The sequence below is a fragment of the Pongo pygmaeus genome, chromosome 6 (genome assembly GCF_028885625.2).
Source record: "Pongo pygmaeus isolate AG05252 chromosome 6, NHGRI_mPonPyg2-v2.0_pri, whole genome shotgun sequence".
In the NCBI taxonomy this organism is placed as follows: domain Eukaryota; kingdom Metazoa; phylum Chordata; class Mammalia; order Primates; family Hominidae; genus Pongo; species Pongo pygmaeus.
Genome location: NC_072379.2, coordinates 10,178,826 through 10,198,334, shown reverse-complemented (window position 1 = coordinate 10,198,334; position 19,509 = coordinate 10,178,826). Strand labels below are relative to the sequence as shown.

General features: G+C 49.0%; 1 protein-coding gene across 1 annotated transcript in view; it reads right to left on the bottom strand.

Moving 5' to 3' along the window:
• MUC12 (mucin 12, cell surface associated) overlaps positions 1–18,994 on the bottom strand; it is a 58,276-nt gene extending 39,282 nt beyond the window's left edge. Inside the window, 4 exon segments of the mRNA XM_054496433.1 lie at positions 6,929–7,074; positions 15,827–16,036; positions 16,741–16,775; positions 18,925–18,994. Of these exon segments, the coding sequence (XP_054352408.1) occupies positions 6,929–7,074; positions 15,827–16,036; positions 16,741–16,775; positions 18,925–18,994 (461 nt within the window).
• Between the last annotated feature and the right edge of the window lie 515 nt (positions 18,995–19,509).

Here is a 19,509-nt window from a genome sequence, read left to right as displayed (position 1 = left end):
GCGGAAGATGAAGGGAGAACAGGCTGGTCAAATGGGGAAAGCAGGAGCAAGAGAGAGGCAAAGAGGGTAGGGGAGGTGCCACACATTTCTTTCTTTCTTTTTTTTTCTGAGACAGCTTGTCACCCAGGCTGGAGTGCATTGGCGTGATCTCGGCTCATTGCAACCTCTGCCTCCTGGGTTCAAGTGATTCTCCTGACTCAGCCTCCTGAGTAGCTGGGATTACAGGCACCCACCACTGCACCCGGCTAATTTTTGTATTTTTAGTAGAGACAGTTTCACCATGATGGCCAGGCAGATCTCAAACTCCTAACCTCAAATGATCTGCTTGCCTTGGCCTCTCAGAGTGCTGGGATTACAGGCGTGAGCCACCAAGCCCAGCCAATGCCACACGCTTCTTTTCTTTTTTTCTTTTCTTTCCTTTTTTTTTTTTTTTAGACGTAGTTTCACTCTTGTTGCCCAGGCTGGAGTGCAGTGGCACGATCTTGGCTCACCGCAACCTCTGCCTCCCCAGTTCAAGCGATTCTCCTGCCTCAGCCTCCCAAGTAGCTGGAATTACAGGCATGCACCACCATGCCAAGCTAATTTTGTATTTTTAGTAGAGATGGGGTTTCTCCATGTTGGTCAGGCTGGTCTCAAACTCCTGACCTCAGGTGACCTGCTTGCCTCGGCCTCCCAAAGTGCTGGGATTACAGGCATGAGCCACCGCGCCCAGCCCACACATTTCTAAAAGACCAGATCTTGTGTGAACTCAGAATGAGAGCTCACTCATCACCAAGGGGATGGTCCAAGCCATTCAGCAGGGATCTGCCCCCATGATCCAAACAACTGCCACCAGGCCCCGCCTACAACACTGGGGACTACAACTCAACATGAGATTTAGGTGAGGACAAATATTCAAAGGCTATCATCACCCTTCTTGGGACACTGCCACCTCTACCTGGTCATCCTGCAGCCCTCGTAGCCTGCCCATGGAGTGCCTCCTGCACTCTGGTTCAGGCCCACTCAAAAGGCTGCAACTGTAAAAAAAAAAAAATCACTAACTAGGCTAGGCGCAGTGACTCACGCCCGTAATCCCAGCACTTTGGGAGGCTGAGGCAGGCAGATCACTTGAGGTCAGGAGCCCAAGACCAGCCTGGCCAATATGGCGAAACCCCATCTCTACTAAAAATATAAAAATTAGCCAGGTATGGTAGCATGCGCCTGTAATCCCAGCTACTTGGGAGGCTGAGACAGGAGAGTCGCTTGAACCAGGGAGGCAGAGGTTGCGGTGAGCCGAGATTGCACCATTGCACTCCAGCCTCGGTGACAGAGTGAGACTCCATCTCAAAAAAAAAAAAAAAAAAAAAAAGCATTATCTTGGCCCTGGACTGGAGGGGCTACTGTATTTTCTCTGTGCTACTTAGAACATGGGACAGTACATGTAGGATTCCATTTTCCTATGTAAGACGGACATATAATCCCTGGCTTTCTTCATCCTGCCTATGAAATGAATCAGATTGTATATGCACAGAATCTGTGAGAGAAGTGCCATCAGCCCAGGAGTTACTAGGAATTCTACAGGATGATGTATAAGGGACTTCCTTGAGAGGACAGGTTGTGTGGCCTCTTGTCCCATCTGTCAATCTCCAAGATGCTGGGAGCTGCATTTTTCTCACTTGTCTCAGGAGGGCCAACCTTGGCCCCTGGCAGAGGAGACAGTTCAGTGCTCCAGAGCAGAGGCACCCTCCGCCATCCCAGATGGCCCCAGTTTTACCGAGTCGTGAAAAAGACACACAGTCACAGGGAGAGGCTAGAAGCTGGACCAGGATGGAAGGCCGGGGTGGAGGGGTAGACAGAGCACTATCAAATCATTGATCAATACAGTTCGGGTCAAAGGCAATGATGCCTAAGATTTTGTGGAATTGTAACTTCATGAAAAAGATGGAAAAGATTGCTTGGTGTTTGGGGGAGATTTTTGGGTTTTGATGGCTTTTCTTTTTTCTTTTTTTTTTTTTTTGAGACATAGCCTCACTCTGTTACCTAGGCTGGGGATTACAGTTCAACGTGAGATCTGGGAAGGGATAAATATTCAAACTATATCACCATGCTACTTCTAGGCTGGAGTAACTGCAGCCTTAAACTCCTAGGCTGGAGCGATCCTCCTGCCTCGGCCTCCCAAATCGTTGGGTCTACAGGGGTGTGCCACCATGCCCCGCTAATTTTAAAATTTTGTTTTTTTAGAGATAGGAACTTGCTATGTTGCCCAGGCCAGTCTCAAACTTCTGGCCTCGTGATTCTCCCACCTCGGCCTCCCAAAGTGCTGGGATTACAGGCTTGAGGCACACACCGGCCACATGTTTGTTTTGAAGTCGGTGGACATTTGTGGTTTTGCCCAATCCTCTCGTTTATGAGCTAAGTTTTGTCTAGTTCAACCTGATGGAAGTGGAGGGGCTGTGCTCCAGGGGCTGCCAAGGTGGAGGTGGGGCATCTCTGAGCCCTGAATACAAGGGTCAGAGAGGATGGCAGAGGATAGGCCGGCACCAAAGTGAGGGTGGCAGGGTTCAAAACAGGCTCACGCAGGCGTTCCTTCCCACAGGCTTCCTCCCTCACTTGAGCGAGGGACCCCTCTGGCCTCCTGGTCTCTGAGGTCACCTCCCCCAATCACCTCTCAGAAACCTCCTCTGTGTCTCGTCCAGAGGCCACCACAATCCTCAGCCACCCTGCCTTTCTGCACCCACAGGAAAACTCAGCCCTCCAGCTGAAACCGCCTTTGCGAAATTATGACTGAGACAGTGAAAGAGATCTCACTTAACCGGCTCCACCTTGCTTCTAACCTCCAAGCTGTCCTTGTTCATTCTTGGGAGCAGGCTGAACTAACTTTGGAAGAAACAAAGATGGTAACAGCCCTTTCCCAAAGCAGACTTTCTTCGTGCCTGAGGACTAGATTGCCTTGGTAGGACTAACATTAGCCACAAGATTAGAAATGATGGTTTAGGAGCCATGCAGCTGGAGGCTACAAGATTTTTGACCCTCCCTAAACTGCTCCTAAGATCAGTGCTTGAGATATTTTGCAGACGCTGCACTTGATGGATCAGCTGGCACCACCCAGATGAATAAACTGGCTCAGCTGATCTTGTGGCCCCCACCCAGGAACTGACTCAGTGCAAGAAGACAGCTTCTACTCCCTGTGATTTCATCCCTGACCAATCAGCACTCCTGACTCACTGGCTCCCCTGACCCACCAAGTTATCCTTTAAAACTCTGCTCCCCTTGGCCGGGTGCAGTGGCTCATGCTTGTAATCCCAGCACTTTGGAAGGCCCTCAATCACTTAAGGTCAGGAGTTTGAGACCAGCCTGGCCAACATGGTGAAACCCCATCTCTACTAAAAATACAAAAATTAGCTGGGTGTGGTAGTGGGTGCCTGTAATCCCCAGCTACTCAGGAGGCTGAGGCAGGAGAATCTCTTGAACCCAAGAGGCAGAAGTTGCAGTGAGCCGAGACTGTGAGCCACTACACTCCAGCCTGAGCAACAGAGTGAGACTCCATCTCAAAAAAATAAAAAGGAGATCCCATGGCCAGCAAGATCCAGACCAAACCAGTAAGGGGTAGCTCCTCAGGGCTAGGCATGTCCGTTAGAGAGAAAAAGTTTCTTTAACGTAACCCTGTATGATAATCAGCTCATTACAGCTCACCTACGTGGACTGCATATCATGCCTGTACTTAAGATTATGAGATGGAGGCGATGTGCAAGCACACAGAGGCCAAAGTTACTAAGTAACACACCTATCAATCAAAAGGCAGAAGCTGGCTAAAGATTAGACAGCCTTGGGAAGAGAAGGAAAAAAAAAAAAAAAACACATAAAAAGACGCAAAGTGGTCGGGCATGGTGGCTCACACCTGTAATCCCAGCACTTTGGGAGGCCAAAGCAGGAGGATCACCTGAGGTCAGGAGTTCGAGGCCAGCCTGGCCAACATGGTGAAACCTTGTTTGTACTAAAAATATAAAAATTAGCCAGGTATGGTGGTGGGCGCCTGTAATCCCAGCTTCTTGGGCGGCTGGGGCAGGAGAATTGCCTGAACCCAGGAGGCAGAGGTTGCAGTGATCCAAGATCATGCCACTGCACTCTAGCCTGGGTGACACAGCGAGACTCTGTCAAAAAAAAAGAAAAAAAGATGCAAAGTACACCAAACTGATGCTGATCTCACCTCACAGAGATCAGTCCGCTCTCCCCTCTTTGAGAGTGTAATACTATACGTAACAAACTTTTGCTGCTTGCTTTGCTATTTGTATGTGTCATATCCAATTCTTTGTTTGGGACACCAAGAGCATGATGCCATCTGGTAATGCTGAGATCAAAGGCAGATGTACCCCCCGCCCCTCATGGAGGCTCCTAGACCCTCAGTACAACGAGGAGACAGCAGAGGCCCACATGAAGGCAGGGCAGGGCTCAATGCAGCAGGGTGGACTTGTGGACTTTCCTGCCCGTCATCAAGGGAGGCTTCCAGGAGGAGGTGATACTTGACTTGTCATTTTTTCCTTCTTTTAAAAATGGGAGTCTCTTGGGTTTACTCATAAATTTTACTGGAATTTTTAAGTTATAAAAGTAGAATGTGTCTGTTGTCACAAGTCAAACAATGAAAAAGCATATAAAGGAAGTTTATGGTCATCTCCATAACGACTCAGGAGGTATGAACAGGGGTGGGGAGAGCTGGCATTTATTGGTTATGGATCAGATTCCTGTACTCACCCTATCACAGGACATATTAACTGGAACTCAGTGATTCTGTAACTGCCTGGGAATATCTTTGCCCTTGTAGGCTGTGGACTTCGTGAGGGTAGAGAACATTTCGGCCCTGTTCAGTTGGCCCTGTAGAGGCTCAATTAGACTTTCTCAGTGAATGAGTCAGTGAATGCTGGAAAATCTAAAGCATGCTTTTTCTTAGTTACCAAATATAAACATCACAACATCACAACAAGTCTGCAAGGTGGACACGGCTATTTCTTTTTCTTTCTTTTTTTTTTTTTTTTTTTTTTAACAGAGTCTTGCTCTGTTGCCCAGGCTGGAATGCAGTGGCAGGATCTCGGCTCACTGCAACCTCCGTCTCCTGGGTTCAAGCAATTCTCCTGCCTCAGCCTCCCAAGTTGCTGGGATTACAGGTGCCCACCACAGAACCTGGCTACTTTTTGTATTTTTAGTAGAGACGTGGTTTTGCCATGTTGGCCAGGCTGGTCTTGAACTCCTGACCTCACATGATCCACCCACCTTGGCCTCCTAAAGTGCTGGGATTACAGGTGTGAGCCACAGCACCCGGCCGCTATTTCTATTTTATATAGGAATCAAGGTTCTAAGGATAAATAATTTCCAAGGTCACTCAGATTATAACACAGAATTCAAGCACATTCTAAAGATGGCTTTTGACCAGGTGTGGTGGCTCATACCTGTAATCCCAGCATTTTGGGAGGCCAAGGTGGGAAGATTAGTTGAGGCCAGGAGTTCAAGACCAACCTGGGCAACATATCAAGATCCTGTCTTTACAAAAAAATTTTAAATATTAGCCCAGTGTGGTACATGCACCTGTAGTCAGTTCCAGGTACTCAGGAGGCTGAGGCAGGACAATTGCTTGAGCCCAGGAGCTCAAGGCTGCAGTGAGCTATGATTGCACCACTGCAGTCCAGCTTGGGTAACAGAGAAAGACCTTATCTCAAACAAAACAAAACAAAACAAAACAAAAAGGCCAGATATGGCAGCTCATGCCTGTAATCCCAGGACTTTGAGAGGCCAAGCGGGGGAGGACTGCTTGAACCCAGGAGTTTGAGATCAGCCTGGACATTATAATAAGACCCCATCTCAACAAAAAATTAGTCAGGCATGGTGCTGTGTCCCTGTAGTCTCAGCTACTTGGGAGGCTGAGGTGGGAGGATCACTGGAGCCCAGGAATTCAGAGCTGTACTGAGCTATGATTGGGCTGCTGCGCTCCAACCTGGGCAACAGAGCAAGACCCTGTTTCTTAAAAAAAAAAAAAAAAGAAAGAAAGAAAAATGACTTTTACTTTTAGCTCCAGTAAAGGGCTAGAGGAATAAAGAGGAGGAAGGGGAAGTTTTCAGGGCAGGAAAACACCATGTGTGGGGTCCCAGAGGTGAGTAAAAGTGTTCACTGTGTGTTTGGGGTGAGGGAAGACAGTAAGGCAGAAGGAAGCTAGGAAAATGGGTGTGAACCAGCCTAGAAATGGGGTTTGGACTTGACTAAGTTCAGTAAAAAGCCATGATCCCAACTGTGCCTTAGAAGCTGTGCCCTGGAGGCTGGGCACGGTGGCTCACGCCTATAATCCCAGCACTTTGGGAGACCAAGGCAGGAGGATCACCTGAGGTCAGGAGTTCGAGACCAGCCTGGCCAACACGGTGAAATCTCATCTCTACAAAAATGTAAAAATTAGCTGGGCATGGTGGCGGGCACCTGTAGTCCCAGCTACTCTGGAGGCTGAGGCAGGAGAATCGCTTGAACCCAGGAGGCATAGGTTGCAGTGAGCTGAGATCGCACCACTGCACTCCAGTCTGGACAAAAGAGTGAGACTCCATCTCAAAAAAAAAAAAAAAAAGCAGCAGCAGCTGTGCCCTGGAGGCTGCAAGAAGAAGGGGCAATGGAGGGACACAGGCTGGTGAGGCCAAGGCAGTGACATGGTGGGCCACTGAGGGACCCAAAGAAGGCAGGGACACTCTGTGGAATGCAGGGGACCGTTCTGAACATTCCTGCTCTCTTTTGCCTTTGTTCCTGGATTCATACCATTTTCTCCGATTTGTTACCATTCAATTTGTCCTTAACCACTCACATCTCCACAACAGTTGCCCTCGCAGGTCACACCAAGCTTGAGCTCTAAGTGACCGAATCCCCATCCATCTCATCTAGCTGCCCTTCCTCTTTCTGAAATCTCACATTCAGTTCCTAGGACACCCTCACCTCCTGACGCTCCTTCTCTCCGGCTCCTGCAGCCCTTGCCTGCTCACTAAGTGGGAGCCCCAGGCTAAAGGCTTCGGCTCTGCCCTCCCCGTCGTCCCCCGAGCTGGCAAACTCCACCAAGCCAAGGTTCTTCACTCGCTGCAGGAGGGACAAGGGAACCGTGCTCTGGGTGAAGAGATTCAGACTCCTCCCAGCCTGGGATTCTGGTGGCAACGGTGTCCCCAAAGGATGTAACGGAGCAAGTGTGGCGGTCCTTCCCCAGGTCAACCTCCAGGGTCAGGGTGCTCCACAAGGAAGCTGGGCAAAGGAAAACTGAGCTTCTTCTCCAAAGAAACTCAAATAGCCAACAAGCCCAAGAGAAGGAAAAAGCATATAAATTTCACCAGGAAGCAAAGAAATCCAAAATACAGCAAAATATGATTTCTTCTTCATCTATCAAATTGCACCCATCATGATGATAGATGACTATAATAGCTGGTGTTGGTTGGGGCCTTTTCATGTGATGTTGACTTGGCATCACAGTTCTAAAGGATAATTTGAAAATATGCATCAGGGACCATTGGAAGAGTCATACCATTTTTTTTTCAGGAGTTGGGGGTCTCACTCTGTAACCCAGGCTGGAGTGCAGTGGCACAACCTTAGCTCACTGCAGTCTTGAACTCCTGGGCTCAAATGATCCTCCCACCTTAGCCTCCAGAGTACCTGAGACTACAGGCCCCACCATACTCAGCTACTTTTTTACATTTTGTAGAGATGGGGGTCTCACTATCTTGCCCAGGCTAGTCTCAACTCCCAACCTCCAGTGATTGTCCCACCACAGCCTCCCAAGGCACTGGAATTACAGGCATGAGCCACCACACCCAGCTGCTGATATCATTTTAACGATGACATTTCTAGTTATTCATCCTAAATTAATCTCATGCAGATATAAAATAAAATTTATACAAGACTGTTTATTGCCTCGTTACTTATTATAGTAAAAAACAGAGGTACTCATGTCCAAGAATAGACAAATAGGGGACTGGTTATATGACTGTGGTATTCCATAGAACAGAATAGTAATCAGCCATTAAAATATAAACCGTCCATAGAATAAATCTAAATACATAGAAATAAAATGTTAACAATGTTTACCTGAATGTTAAGGTTAAGGGGGTATTTTTTCAGGCTGGGCATGGTGGCTTATGCCTATAATCCCAGCACTTTGGGAGGCCGAGGCAAGTGGATCACCTGAGGTCAGGAGCTCAAGACCAGCCTGGCCAACATGGTGAAACCCTGTCTCTAATAAAATACAAAAATTAGCCAGGCATGGTGGCACATGCCTGTAATCCCAGCTCCTCGGGAGGCTGAGGCACAAGAATCGCTTGAACCCGGGAGGTGGAGGTTGCTGTGAGCCAAGATGGCACCATTGCACTCCAGCCTGGGCAACAGAGAGAGACTCCATCTCAAAAAAAAAAAAAAAAAAGGAAGGTTTTCCTCTTTGTGTTTGTCTATATTTTCTAAATGTTCCAAGATGAATATGTTTTCATCTTATAATTTTTCTTTTAAGAGACAAGGTCTCTGGCCAGGCATGGTGGCTCACGCCTGTAATCCCAGCACTTTGGGAGGCCAAGGCGGCGGGATCACGAGGTCAAGAGATCAAGACCATCCTGGCCAACATGGTGAAACCCTATCTCTACTAAAAATACAAAAATTTACCTGAGTGTGGTGGCGCGCCTATAGACCCAGCTACTCGGGAGGCTGAGGCAGGGGAATCACTTGAACCTGGGAGGTGCAGTTTGCAGTGAGCAGAGATGGCACCACTGCACTCCAGCCTGGGCGACAGAGTGAGACTCATCTCAAAAACAAAACAACAACAACAACAACAAAAAGAGAGAGAGGCTAGTTCTCAATGTGCCCCCAGACTGGAGCGCGGTGGTGAGATCCTAGCTCACCGTGCCTGGAACTCCTGGGCTCAAGTGATCCTCCCTCCCTCCTGAGTACTGGGGCTACAGACGTGTACCACCACAACTCGTTTTATAATTTGTAAAACACAATAAATGTGTGTCAATATATAAATGTATGTGTGTATATGTATATATGTTGTATATATATATATATACACACACACACACGTTATTTTAGTTTATTTTTATTTTTTTGAGAAGGAATCTCGCTCTGTCACCCAGGCTGGAGCACAGTGGTGCGATCTTGGCTCACTGCAACCTCTGTCTCCCAGGTTCAAGCGATTCTCCTGCCTCAGCCTCCCGAGTAGCTGGGACTACAGGCCCCTGCCAGCAGGCTCAGCTAAATTTTTGTGTTTTTAGTAGAGATGGGGTTTCACCATGTTGGCCAGGATGGTCTCGATCTCTTGACCTCGTGATCTGCCCGCCTTGGTCTCCCAAAGTGCTGGGATTGCAGGCATGAGCCACCGTGCCCTGCCTATATACATTTTATTTTATTTTATTTTATTTTACTTTATTTTATTATGTTTTATTTTATTTTATTTTATTTTATTTTATTTTATTTTATTTTATTATAGGTATGCCTTATGTCACCCCTTGGAGAACCCATGGAAAATCATTCACTGGTAACAATTTCCAAGCTGGGATTCCCCAGACCTTTGTAGTCAAAATGCTTAACAAAAATTGCCTATTTGCCTACATTGCAGCCACTGGTCATTAAAGATGCCATCTCCCTCTCCTGCTAAGCAGGTAAAGTTTGGTGGCTTTTTTCTGTGTGAAAGTAATGACATGGTATCTCATTAAATGAATTAAGTTGAGTCCTTTCTTGCCCATTTACAGTGTTTACTGCTTCTACATTCCACATGTATTTGGATTTTTCTTTAAAAAGATTAAGGCTGGGGACAATGGCTCACACCTGTAATCCCAGCACTTTGGGAGGCTGAGGCAGGAGGTTTGCTTGAGGCCAAGAGTTCAAGCCCCGGCCTGGAAAACATAGCGAGACCTCCACCTGTACAAAAAATTTAAAAATTAGCTGGGCATGGTGGTGCACATCTGTAGTCCCAGCTACTTAAGAGGCTGATGCAAAAGGCTCACTTGAGCCCAGGAGGTCGAGGTTGCAGTGAGCTATGATTGTGCCACTGCACTCCAGCCTGGGCAACAGAGAAAGACCCTGTCTCTAAAATAAAATAGATATTATTTAATTAAGGCAGCTGGTTTTTCAGGCAAATCTTTCACATCGTGGCATTCTTGGGGACACACATTAGAAGGCTCTTCAAGGACAAGTCTGAAGACCATCACCAAGCTTTGAAACTGTCTCCTCCTGCCACCTCCAGGACATATTTCTGCTTGTGACAAAATCAGTCAATGAAGTCCATAGTGGCAGCTCCCCTGAAGAGGCAGTGGCAGTGTGGGGAGCCCCCATGGGGTGTGGAGGGAGGGTCCTTGCTATGTCTCCAAGACCAACCTGTACACTGCTCTGTGACCTTGTGCAATCCAGCGAACTTCTCTGAACTTCCATTTCCCCCTGAAAATGAGAGTAAATGATGCCTGTTCTGGCCACCCTGATCACTCTAGAATATTCTACAATGTTATGGGAGACACTGGGATGAGCTGGGGTCCCCCAGTCCTAGGTGCACATTCTGCTCTGCCACACAAGAGCTAGGTAGCCTGGGTCTATTCCTTTTCCATAAGGTCACTGGCTCCTGGCTGAGTTGTGGAGGTTGAGATAGAGCTGGGGCCACCCCAACCCATGCACACACCAATGGTGGTGGATGGACTTCTTGGCTTTCTAGTGCCAGCAGGCAGTCACTGCTTCTTAACAGCAAGAGCCACCAGTTGAGGCTAAAGCATGGTATGGCACATTGAATAAGATCACCCCAAAATATATCCTCAAGTCCTAACTCCTGGTACCTGGGAACTCGACCTTCTTTGGAAACAGGGGCTTTCCAGATGTCATTAAGTCAAGGATCTCAAGATCAGATTTAGGATGGGCCCTAAATCCGAATACTTGTCAGAGAAAAGAGAGAGAGGTGTGACATACAGGAAAGATGCCCAGAGACAATGAGGCAGAGATCGGAGTGATGTTTTCACAAGCCAAGGAACACCAGGAGTCAACAGGAGCTAGAAAAGGCTGGCCAGGCGTGGTGGCTACGCTTGTAATCCCAGCACTTTGAGAGGCCGAGGCCAGTGGATCGATTGAGCCTAGGAGTTTGAGATCAGCCTGGGCAACATAGCAAGACCCCGTCTCTACAAGAAAAAAAAATACAAAAATTAGCCAGTCTCATAATCCAGCCTCTAAATAATGAGATAAACATTTTTTTAAAAAGGAAGAAGCTGGCCAGGCATGGTGGCTTATGCCTGTAATCCCAGCATTTTGGGAGGCCAAGATGGGTGGATCACGAGGTCAGGAGTTCGAGACCAGCCTGACCAACATGGTGAAACCCCGTCTCTACTAAAAATACAAAACTTAGCCGGGCATGGTGGCGCGTGCCTGTAATCCCAGCTACTCAGAAGGCTCAGGGAGGAGAATTGCTTGAACCGGCAGGCGGAGGTTGCAGTGAGGCGAGATCGTACCACTGTACTCCAGCCTGGGCAATAGAAAGACACTCCGTCTCAAAAGAAAAAAAAAAAGCTAGAAAAGGCAAGGAGAGATCTTCCTCTAGAGCGTTTGAAGGGAATGTGGCACTCATGATGACCTTGACTTTAAGCTTCTGGCCTCCACAACTGTAAGAGAATAAATTTATGTTGCTTGAAACCACCAAGTAGTGTTTGTTAATTTATTGTGGCAGACCTAGGGAACGCATACACATAGGCATCCCCAATTACAGCAAGTGGTAAAGAATGGGGACCCTGGAGCTGGAAGGCTTAGGTTCAAATCCTGGCTCCTCCAACTGATGAATGGGTGGCATTGAGCAATTCCTACTTTTTTTTTTTTTTTTTTTGAGATAGAGTCTTGGTCTGTCACCCAGGCTGGAGCACAGTGTCACGATCTCGGCTCACTGCAACCTCTGCCTCCGGGGTTCAAGTGATTCTCCTGCCTCAGCCTCTGGAGTAGCTGGGATTACAGGAACCTGCCACCATGCCCAGTTAATTTTTGTATTTTTAGTAGAGATGGGGTTTCACCATGTTGGCCAGGCTGGTCTCGAACTCCTGACGTCACGTGATCTGCCTGCCTTGACATCCCAAAGTGTTGGGATTACAGGCGTGAGATACCACGCCCCACCGAGCAAATTGTTTATCATCTCTGTGCCTGTTTCCCTGTGTATAAAAACCCAAAATCAGTAACACATCCTTCTTCTTAGGAAAGTTGTGAAAGTTAAATGAGATAATATTATAAAAGTGTCCAGCACATAGCAAACCCTCAATGAATATTTGCAATTTATTTTATTTTATTTTATTTTTTGATAAAGAGTCTTGCTCTGTCACCCAGGCTGGAGTGCAGTGGTGCTATCTCAGCTCACTGCAATCTCCACTTCCTGGATTCATGCCATTCTCCTGCTTCAGCCTCCCAAGTAGCTGGGACTACAGGCACACGCCACCATGCCCGGCTAATTTTTTGTATTTTTAGTAGAGACGGGGTTTCACTGTGTCAGCCAGGATGATCTCGATCTCCTGACCTCGTGATCCACCCGCCTTGGCCTCCCAAAGTGCTGGGATTACAGGCGTAAGCCATCATGCCTGGCTGAATATTTGCAATTTTTAATACATATATTTTTTATTTTTATTTTTAAGAGGTAATGTCTTGCTCTGTCACCCAGGCTGGGTTGCAGTGGTGTGATCCTAGCTCACTGAAGCCTGGAATTGCTAGATTCAGGAGCTCCTCTCCCCTCAGCCTCCTGAGCAGCAGGGACTACAGAGACACACCACCACACCCAGCTAATTTTTTTATTTAAAAAATATTTTTGCCCAGGCTAGTCTTGAACTCCTGCTCTCAAGCGATCCTCCCACCTTGGTCTCCCAAAGTGCTGAGATTACAGGCATGAGTGAGCCACCATGCCTGGCCCATTTTTAATATTAATACAATACTCAGACTATCGGGTCTCTATTGACTTCTCCAACTGGGGTGTGGGGGTCTCTGGGCCTTTCCACACCCCAAATAGCTATGGGTGACCCCAGCTCATCCCACTACCACCCCAAGATTTGATCTTCCCGAGGGAATCTGATTACCAATATTCCAATTATCTCCCTAGCTCCGTGGAAGTTCAGACAATGCCGTTCTGAATTTGTCTAAGGCCTTTGAGCATCTGTTAATGTAATACTTCCTTCCTGTACGACTCAACCGCCACCAAACTCAAACGCTGCCTCTCCCTGCACCCTCATCAGCCCAGGTGGAAGGGCCCCGGAGGCTCCCTCTCGTAGCTCCAGCAGCAGATTGGGCTGTGGCCGTTTCTGCCCCAATCCCATCTCATTAACTCTACTATAAACTGTTTATTCACCCTGCCTCATCCAGAGCACCTGCTCAAGCAGAGCCAGCCTTTGGTGTTTGCTGAATGAGTAAGTTTATTACTCTTTGTATAAAACTGCATTCCTTGTAATTGCGTCAATTTTTACATCACTTGAGTTTCAAAGGTTGCCCCTTTGTCTATTGTGAACAAATGTGTTCTCACCTCCACCGCTCTCTTCCCAATTTTATAGATGTTAACCATTTCCACCCCCAGCTTCACCTTTCTAAGCTAAAGAGTGCTGACCCCTTCAGACCCCTGGCCCCGCCCCTCCAGGGCAGACAGTTGGTCCCTGTCCCCTAGCCCATCCCCTCCCCAACCCTTACTAGGAACACTGTGCAACTTCATGTACATAAAACAGGATAGTGGTTCCAGTCATCATGTGGATCCCTGGCATTTTTCTGGCATTTTCTGGCTTTTGTGTCCTCTGCAGCAATTGGAAAAGTAGAATTCTAGACTGTGTCCCTATTCCAGGAGCCCCAGACCACCAGGACAGCTCCTCCCAGAAACCCCATGGTCATTCCACACTCAACAGGCCCAACTGGAGACCCTTGTCTTCCACCAAAGAGAGGCTCCTGTCCTCCCGGTCAATACAGCCTCCTGGACTGTCCATCTCCCATTCCAGGGTGGCTCTCGGTGCCTCTCAAGAGGCCTCTTTCAAATGAAGATGGTAGAAATAAAAACCATAATATCAGAGATAAAGAGTTCTTTTCTGATTTTTAAATTTATTATTATTATTATTATTTGAGACAAGGTCTCTGTTGCCCAGGCTGGAATGCAGTGGCACAATCACAGCTTACTGCAGTCTCGACCTCCTGGGCTCAACCATTCCTCCTATCTCAGCCTCCCAAGTAGCTGGGACTACAGGCGCACACCACCACACCCAGCTAATTTTTTTCTGGTATTTTTTGTAGAGACAGGGTCTCCCTATGTTGCTCAGGCTGGCCTCAAACTCCTGAGCTCAAGCAATCCTCCCACCTCAGCCTCCCAAAGTACTGGGATTACAGGTGTGACCCACTGCACCTGGCCAAAGACTTCTTTTCAACAGGATGATCAGCAGATAAGACACAGTAGAGGAAAGAATTAGTGAAGATAAGTCAATAAAAACTGAAAATAAGTCAGTTTTTATCTTCAGTCAATTGATAAGTCAATAAAAATTACCCAAACTGAAACACAGAAAGGGGTGGTGGGGATGTGTGCAGAACAGTATCCAAGAGCTGTAGTCCAATACGGAATGGTCTAACATACGTCTCATTGCAATCTCAGAAGGAGAAGAGAGAGAGAACAGGGCAGGAGAAATATTTGAAGACAATAAGCACTAAGAATTTCCAAAAATAAACAAAGGGCCACAAACCACAGACATTACAGTCTGGGTCAAATTCCTGAAAACCAAAGATAAATAGAGAAAAGCTTTTTCTGAGACAGGGCCTCACTCTGTCACCCAGGCTGAAGTGCAATGGTGCAATCACAGCTCACTGCAGTCTCGAATTCCTGGACTCAAGAGATCCTCTCCCCTCAGCCTCCCAAGTAGCTAAGACTATAGGCACGCACCACTATGACTGGCTAATTTTTTTTTTAAGAGATGGGGTCTCCCTATGTTGCCCAAGCTGGTCTCGAACTCCTGGGCTTAAGGGATCCTCCTGCCTTGGCCTCCCAAGGTGCTGGGATTACATGCATGAGCACCACACCTAGCCTAATTTTTTTTTTTTTTCTTTTTTTTTTAGAGATGGGGTGTCTACATTGCCCAGGCTGGGGCCTCCCAAAGCACTGGGATTATAGGCATGAACCACTACACCCAGCTGGTGAAGAGAAAATCTTGAAGGCAGCCTGTCTTAGTCGTCTTGGGCTGCCACAGCAAATACCATTGACTGGGTTGCTTAAACAATAGAAATTGGCCAGGTGTGGTGGCTCATGCCTGTAGTTCCTGCACTTTAGGAAGTTGAGGTGGGAGGATGGTTTGAGCCCAGGAGTTCAAGACCAGCCTGGGCAACAAAGCAAGACCCCCATCTCTTAAAATAAATTTTAAAACAAGTAGAAAGATTTATTTCTCACAGTTCTGGAGGCTGCAAAGTTCAAGACCAAGGTGCCGGCTGATTTAGTTCGTGGTGAGCACTCACATTTTCATACCTCAGCCTGTAGTAGGGGCTAGGGCAATGGCACTGGACCCATCCTAGAAGCCCAGGACAGCTCCACCCAGAAACTTCACCATTACCCCAAACTCCACAGCCTCAACTGGAGACCTTTGTCATCCAGCAAAAAGAGGCTCCTCTCCCAGTTAACACAGTCTCCTAGACCATCTATCTCAGTGTCCCCCAGCCAACCATCAGGTGGAGCCATTTCCAGGGGAGTTAGGTTCTCAGCTGGGCCTTCATGTCCTCCTCCCAGGATGGCTTTGGGTGCCTCTCAATGGCCTCTCTGATGCTGGTCTGCCCTACAGAGGCATCCCCAGCCCTACTGAGCCCACAGAGGTTCCTGTGATGTCTAAACATCTCAGCTTGGTCTTACTACTCCTGTCATCCACAAATGCACCAGCACCACCACACTCTCCCCAGCAAACATCATGCTCCATCCAGCACATGCCCCTTCATCTTTCAGGGCATTCCTACACTGTAGCTCCCCCGCAGAGCTGTGGAAATGATTTTTCTACCTTCTTAGACTGCTCTTCCCTTGCTCGACTGTCTGATTCTCCGAAACCTCACCAGTCCACAGTGTGCCCTGGAGTACCCAGAAGAGGGTGGAGAGAGTAGGAAGAAAAGCTACAGATGCTGGGCCAGGTGCAGTGGCTCACACCTGTCATTCCAGCACTTTGGGAGTTCGAGGTGAGCAGATTACTTGAGGCCAGGAGCTCAAGACCAGCCTGGCCAAAATGGTGAAACCCTGTTCTACCAAAAACACACACAAAAAATTAGCTGGGCATGTTAGCGCACACCTGCAGTCCCAGCTACTCTAGAGGCTGACGCAGGAGAATCTCTTGAACCCTGGGGACAGAGGTTGCAATGAGTGGAGATCATGTCACTGCACTCCAGCCTGGGTGACAGAGGAGACTGTCTCAAAAAAAAAAAGAAAATGCTACAGATGCCACTGGTCGTCTCTGATCTGACGTCTGAACTGCTCCCCAAGGACCCAGAATCCATTCCCAGAGCAGGGGATGATTTGCAGAGAACTGGGTTCCTCTAGACGGGTGGAGGAGCGCTGGTGGAGAGAACTGGGTCCTCTAGGGAAGGAGAGGCGCGGGTGCAGAGAACTGGGGTCTTCTAGGGGAGGAGAGGCGCAGGGCACAAATCCACTGTCAAGTGGTGGCCGTGTTCATTATTTGCTGTGTGGACCCAGGCAAATCACTCATCCTCTCTCTGAGTCTCTACATATCCTCATCTGCCCCGACTTCCTTACACAGATCTCATGAGAATCATATGAGCTACCTGCCGGGCAATGGCTTTGTGAACAGCAGAGCCCTCTGCAAGAGGAGGGCAGGGGGTCTCTGGATCTAATCAGATCTTCCAGAGCCCTCCGGAGTGGCCCTACTTGCCTGGCCTCACTCCCTCCTGCTGTCTGCACTGGCCATAGATAGATGTTTTTCTGACTGTTTTGCACACAAAGGGATTCACCTGTGTTATCTTTGCCACACAATTATAAGCACCTAAGGGACGGGGGCTTTTGGTTGCTTGGGGGCCGTCTCTAACACTCGGCTGGGTACACAGAGGCAATGCCACCTACTGATTCCTGGGGCCTTCATCATCGCTGTCATCACCTCCATTACCTTCTCCTTGAATAATCTGACTACAGAGATCTGCTGGGCCAGGCCTTGGGAGCAGGGATGGGGAGGACCCCTCCTAAGACCCATCCAGGCCCACAGCTTCCCACTCCTGTATATGAACTTAAAGGGAATCTATGTGTTATTAACAAATTCTCGTAATGTCCCCAAATCCACAGAGTTCATCACTCCAGCCCTTGAAACTCTCCCTTCAGCTCCTCCCTACCTGTACCTCTCTCCCAACATGTCCGGGTGGGGTAAAGGAGGTCTCATCTGTCAAGGCTTGGCTGGCAGAGGCAGCCTCAGAGGGCCTGAGTCCCTGGCTGGGAGGATGGTGGAACTTCTCTGGTGGGTTACCTCGAAGGTGTCCTGCAGGGCTCCAGAGACCCCCACCCCAGCTCCCCTGCCCCCTCACCACCCCTTCTGCCCACCCCACAGCCTTCAACTCAAGGTCTCCCTCTCTCGCCTCTCCCCATCCCTGTCCACCCCTGCCAGAAAGGAATCAGAAAGTCTGTTCTGTATGAGGGAAATCAGCGGGTCAGAGTCATCTTTCAGACACAGCCACGACCAGGCTGAGCAAGGATCCCCGAGCCTCTGTCTCCTCCCACAGCCCCTCAGCTATGGTTTGATTTTTTTGTTTTTTTTTTTTTGCTTGTTTGTTTGTGTTTTTTTGAGAGAGTCTCGCTCTGTTGCCAGGCTGGAGTGCAGTAGTGCAATCTCGGCTCACTGCAACCTCTGCCTCCGGGGTTCAAGCGATTCTCCTGCCTCAGCCTCCTGAGTAGCTGGGATTACAGGCGTGTGCCACCACGCCCAGCTAATTTTTATATTTTTGGTAGAGTTAGGCTTTCACCACGTTGGCCAGGATGGTCTCAATTTCCTGACCTCGTGATCTGCCAGCCTCGGCATCCCAAAGTGCTAGGATTGCAGGCGAGCCACCGCAACTGGCAGCCATATTCTTTTTCTTTCTTTCTTTCTTTCTTTCTCTTTTTCTTTCTTTCTTTCTTTTTTCTTTCTTTCCTTCCTTCCTTCTTTCTTTCTCTTTTTTTTTTTTTTGTTGACAGTGTTTTGCTCTTATTGCCCAGGCTGGAGTGCAGTGGCACAATCTTGCCTCACTGCAAACTCCACCTTCCAGGTTCCAGTGATTCTCCTGCCTCAACCTCCCAAGTAGCTGGGATTACAGGTGCACACCACCATGCCTGGTTGATTTTTGTATTTTTAGTAGAGACGGGGTTTCACCATGTTAGCCAGGCTGGACTCGAACTCCCAACCTAAGGTGATCCACCCACCTTGGCCTCCCAAAGTGCTGGGATTACAAGCATGAGCCACCGTGCCTGGCCCCGTCAGCCATTTAACTGGTGGGGATTCCCCAGGTGCACCTGCGGCTACTCCAAGTCAAGGGAGGATACTGTCACACACCCCTCTGGACTCCCTCTCTCCCGACCAGGGCTGACAGCATGTGCAATGCCTCCGTGAGGTTTGGAAAGACCCATCCCTCCAGCAGATAAAGCCCCCAGGATGAGGGCAGGCAGAGATGACTGTCTATGTGACAAAAGCCCCTTCATCCTCCCAGGGGGAGCCTAGAGAGCAGAAGCTGTGGATTTCAGCCGCCCCTCGGCCAGGAGCTGTGTGCAGACCATACCCTGCACAACCACAGGCACCCACAGTTCTCCACAGTGACCCCTTCAGCACCCCCAAGGCAAGATGAGGTAACAGCACGGGCCTCCAGCCCTGTGGCAGCCCCTTGCCGTGCAAAGGGGAGGAGGCCACCTGCAGCCCTGCTGCCTGAGGCAGGGGCGTGTACTATGACCACCTGGGAGCACTGGACCCGGAGCATCAGCCCAGGAGCACTCACCTGCTGTCGGTGTAGCAGTAACTGATGCGCAGAGCCGGAGAGCCAGCGTCAGAATCCAGATCACCAGCATCTCCTGGGGAACGGGCCCCTGGCTGCCCGTCTTCCCTCGTCAGGAGGGACCAAGAAATGAAAGCTTCCCAGGAAGGGATCAGCTATAAAAAGGACCCCAGAGAACTTTGCCTTGAAGCAGGGCAGTGCCTGTCCCAGGGTAGAGGTGAGGTGATGCTGTTGGGCGGGTGGCGCGTGGTGACCACGGGGAGTTGGACAAAGGGCAGCCTGTCCACCCTCCTCCCTTATAAGTCCTGGAGCAGTGACCGCCCTGAGCCAGGGTCCCTCTCTTTCAGCGGAAGTCAGAGCCACTGGGGGTGGGGCAGTGCAGGAGGGAGGGACGGAGGCTAGAGGTGTGAGCACACCACTGGTGACAAGAGGTGGAGGCCAAGAAGCGCCGGGGAGCGGGTGACCACGGAGGGAGAAGTTCAGAACCGTGGAAGGGGCAGCTGGCAACAGGCCAGACCAAGTGAAGGACCCTCCACTCCCACCCCTGAGAAGCCCCTCTCTCTTCCAGCCATCCCTCCCTATCCCCCA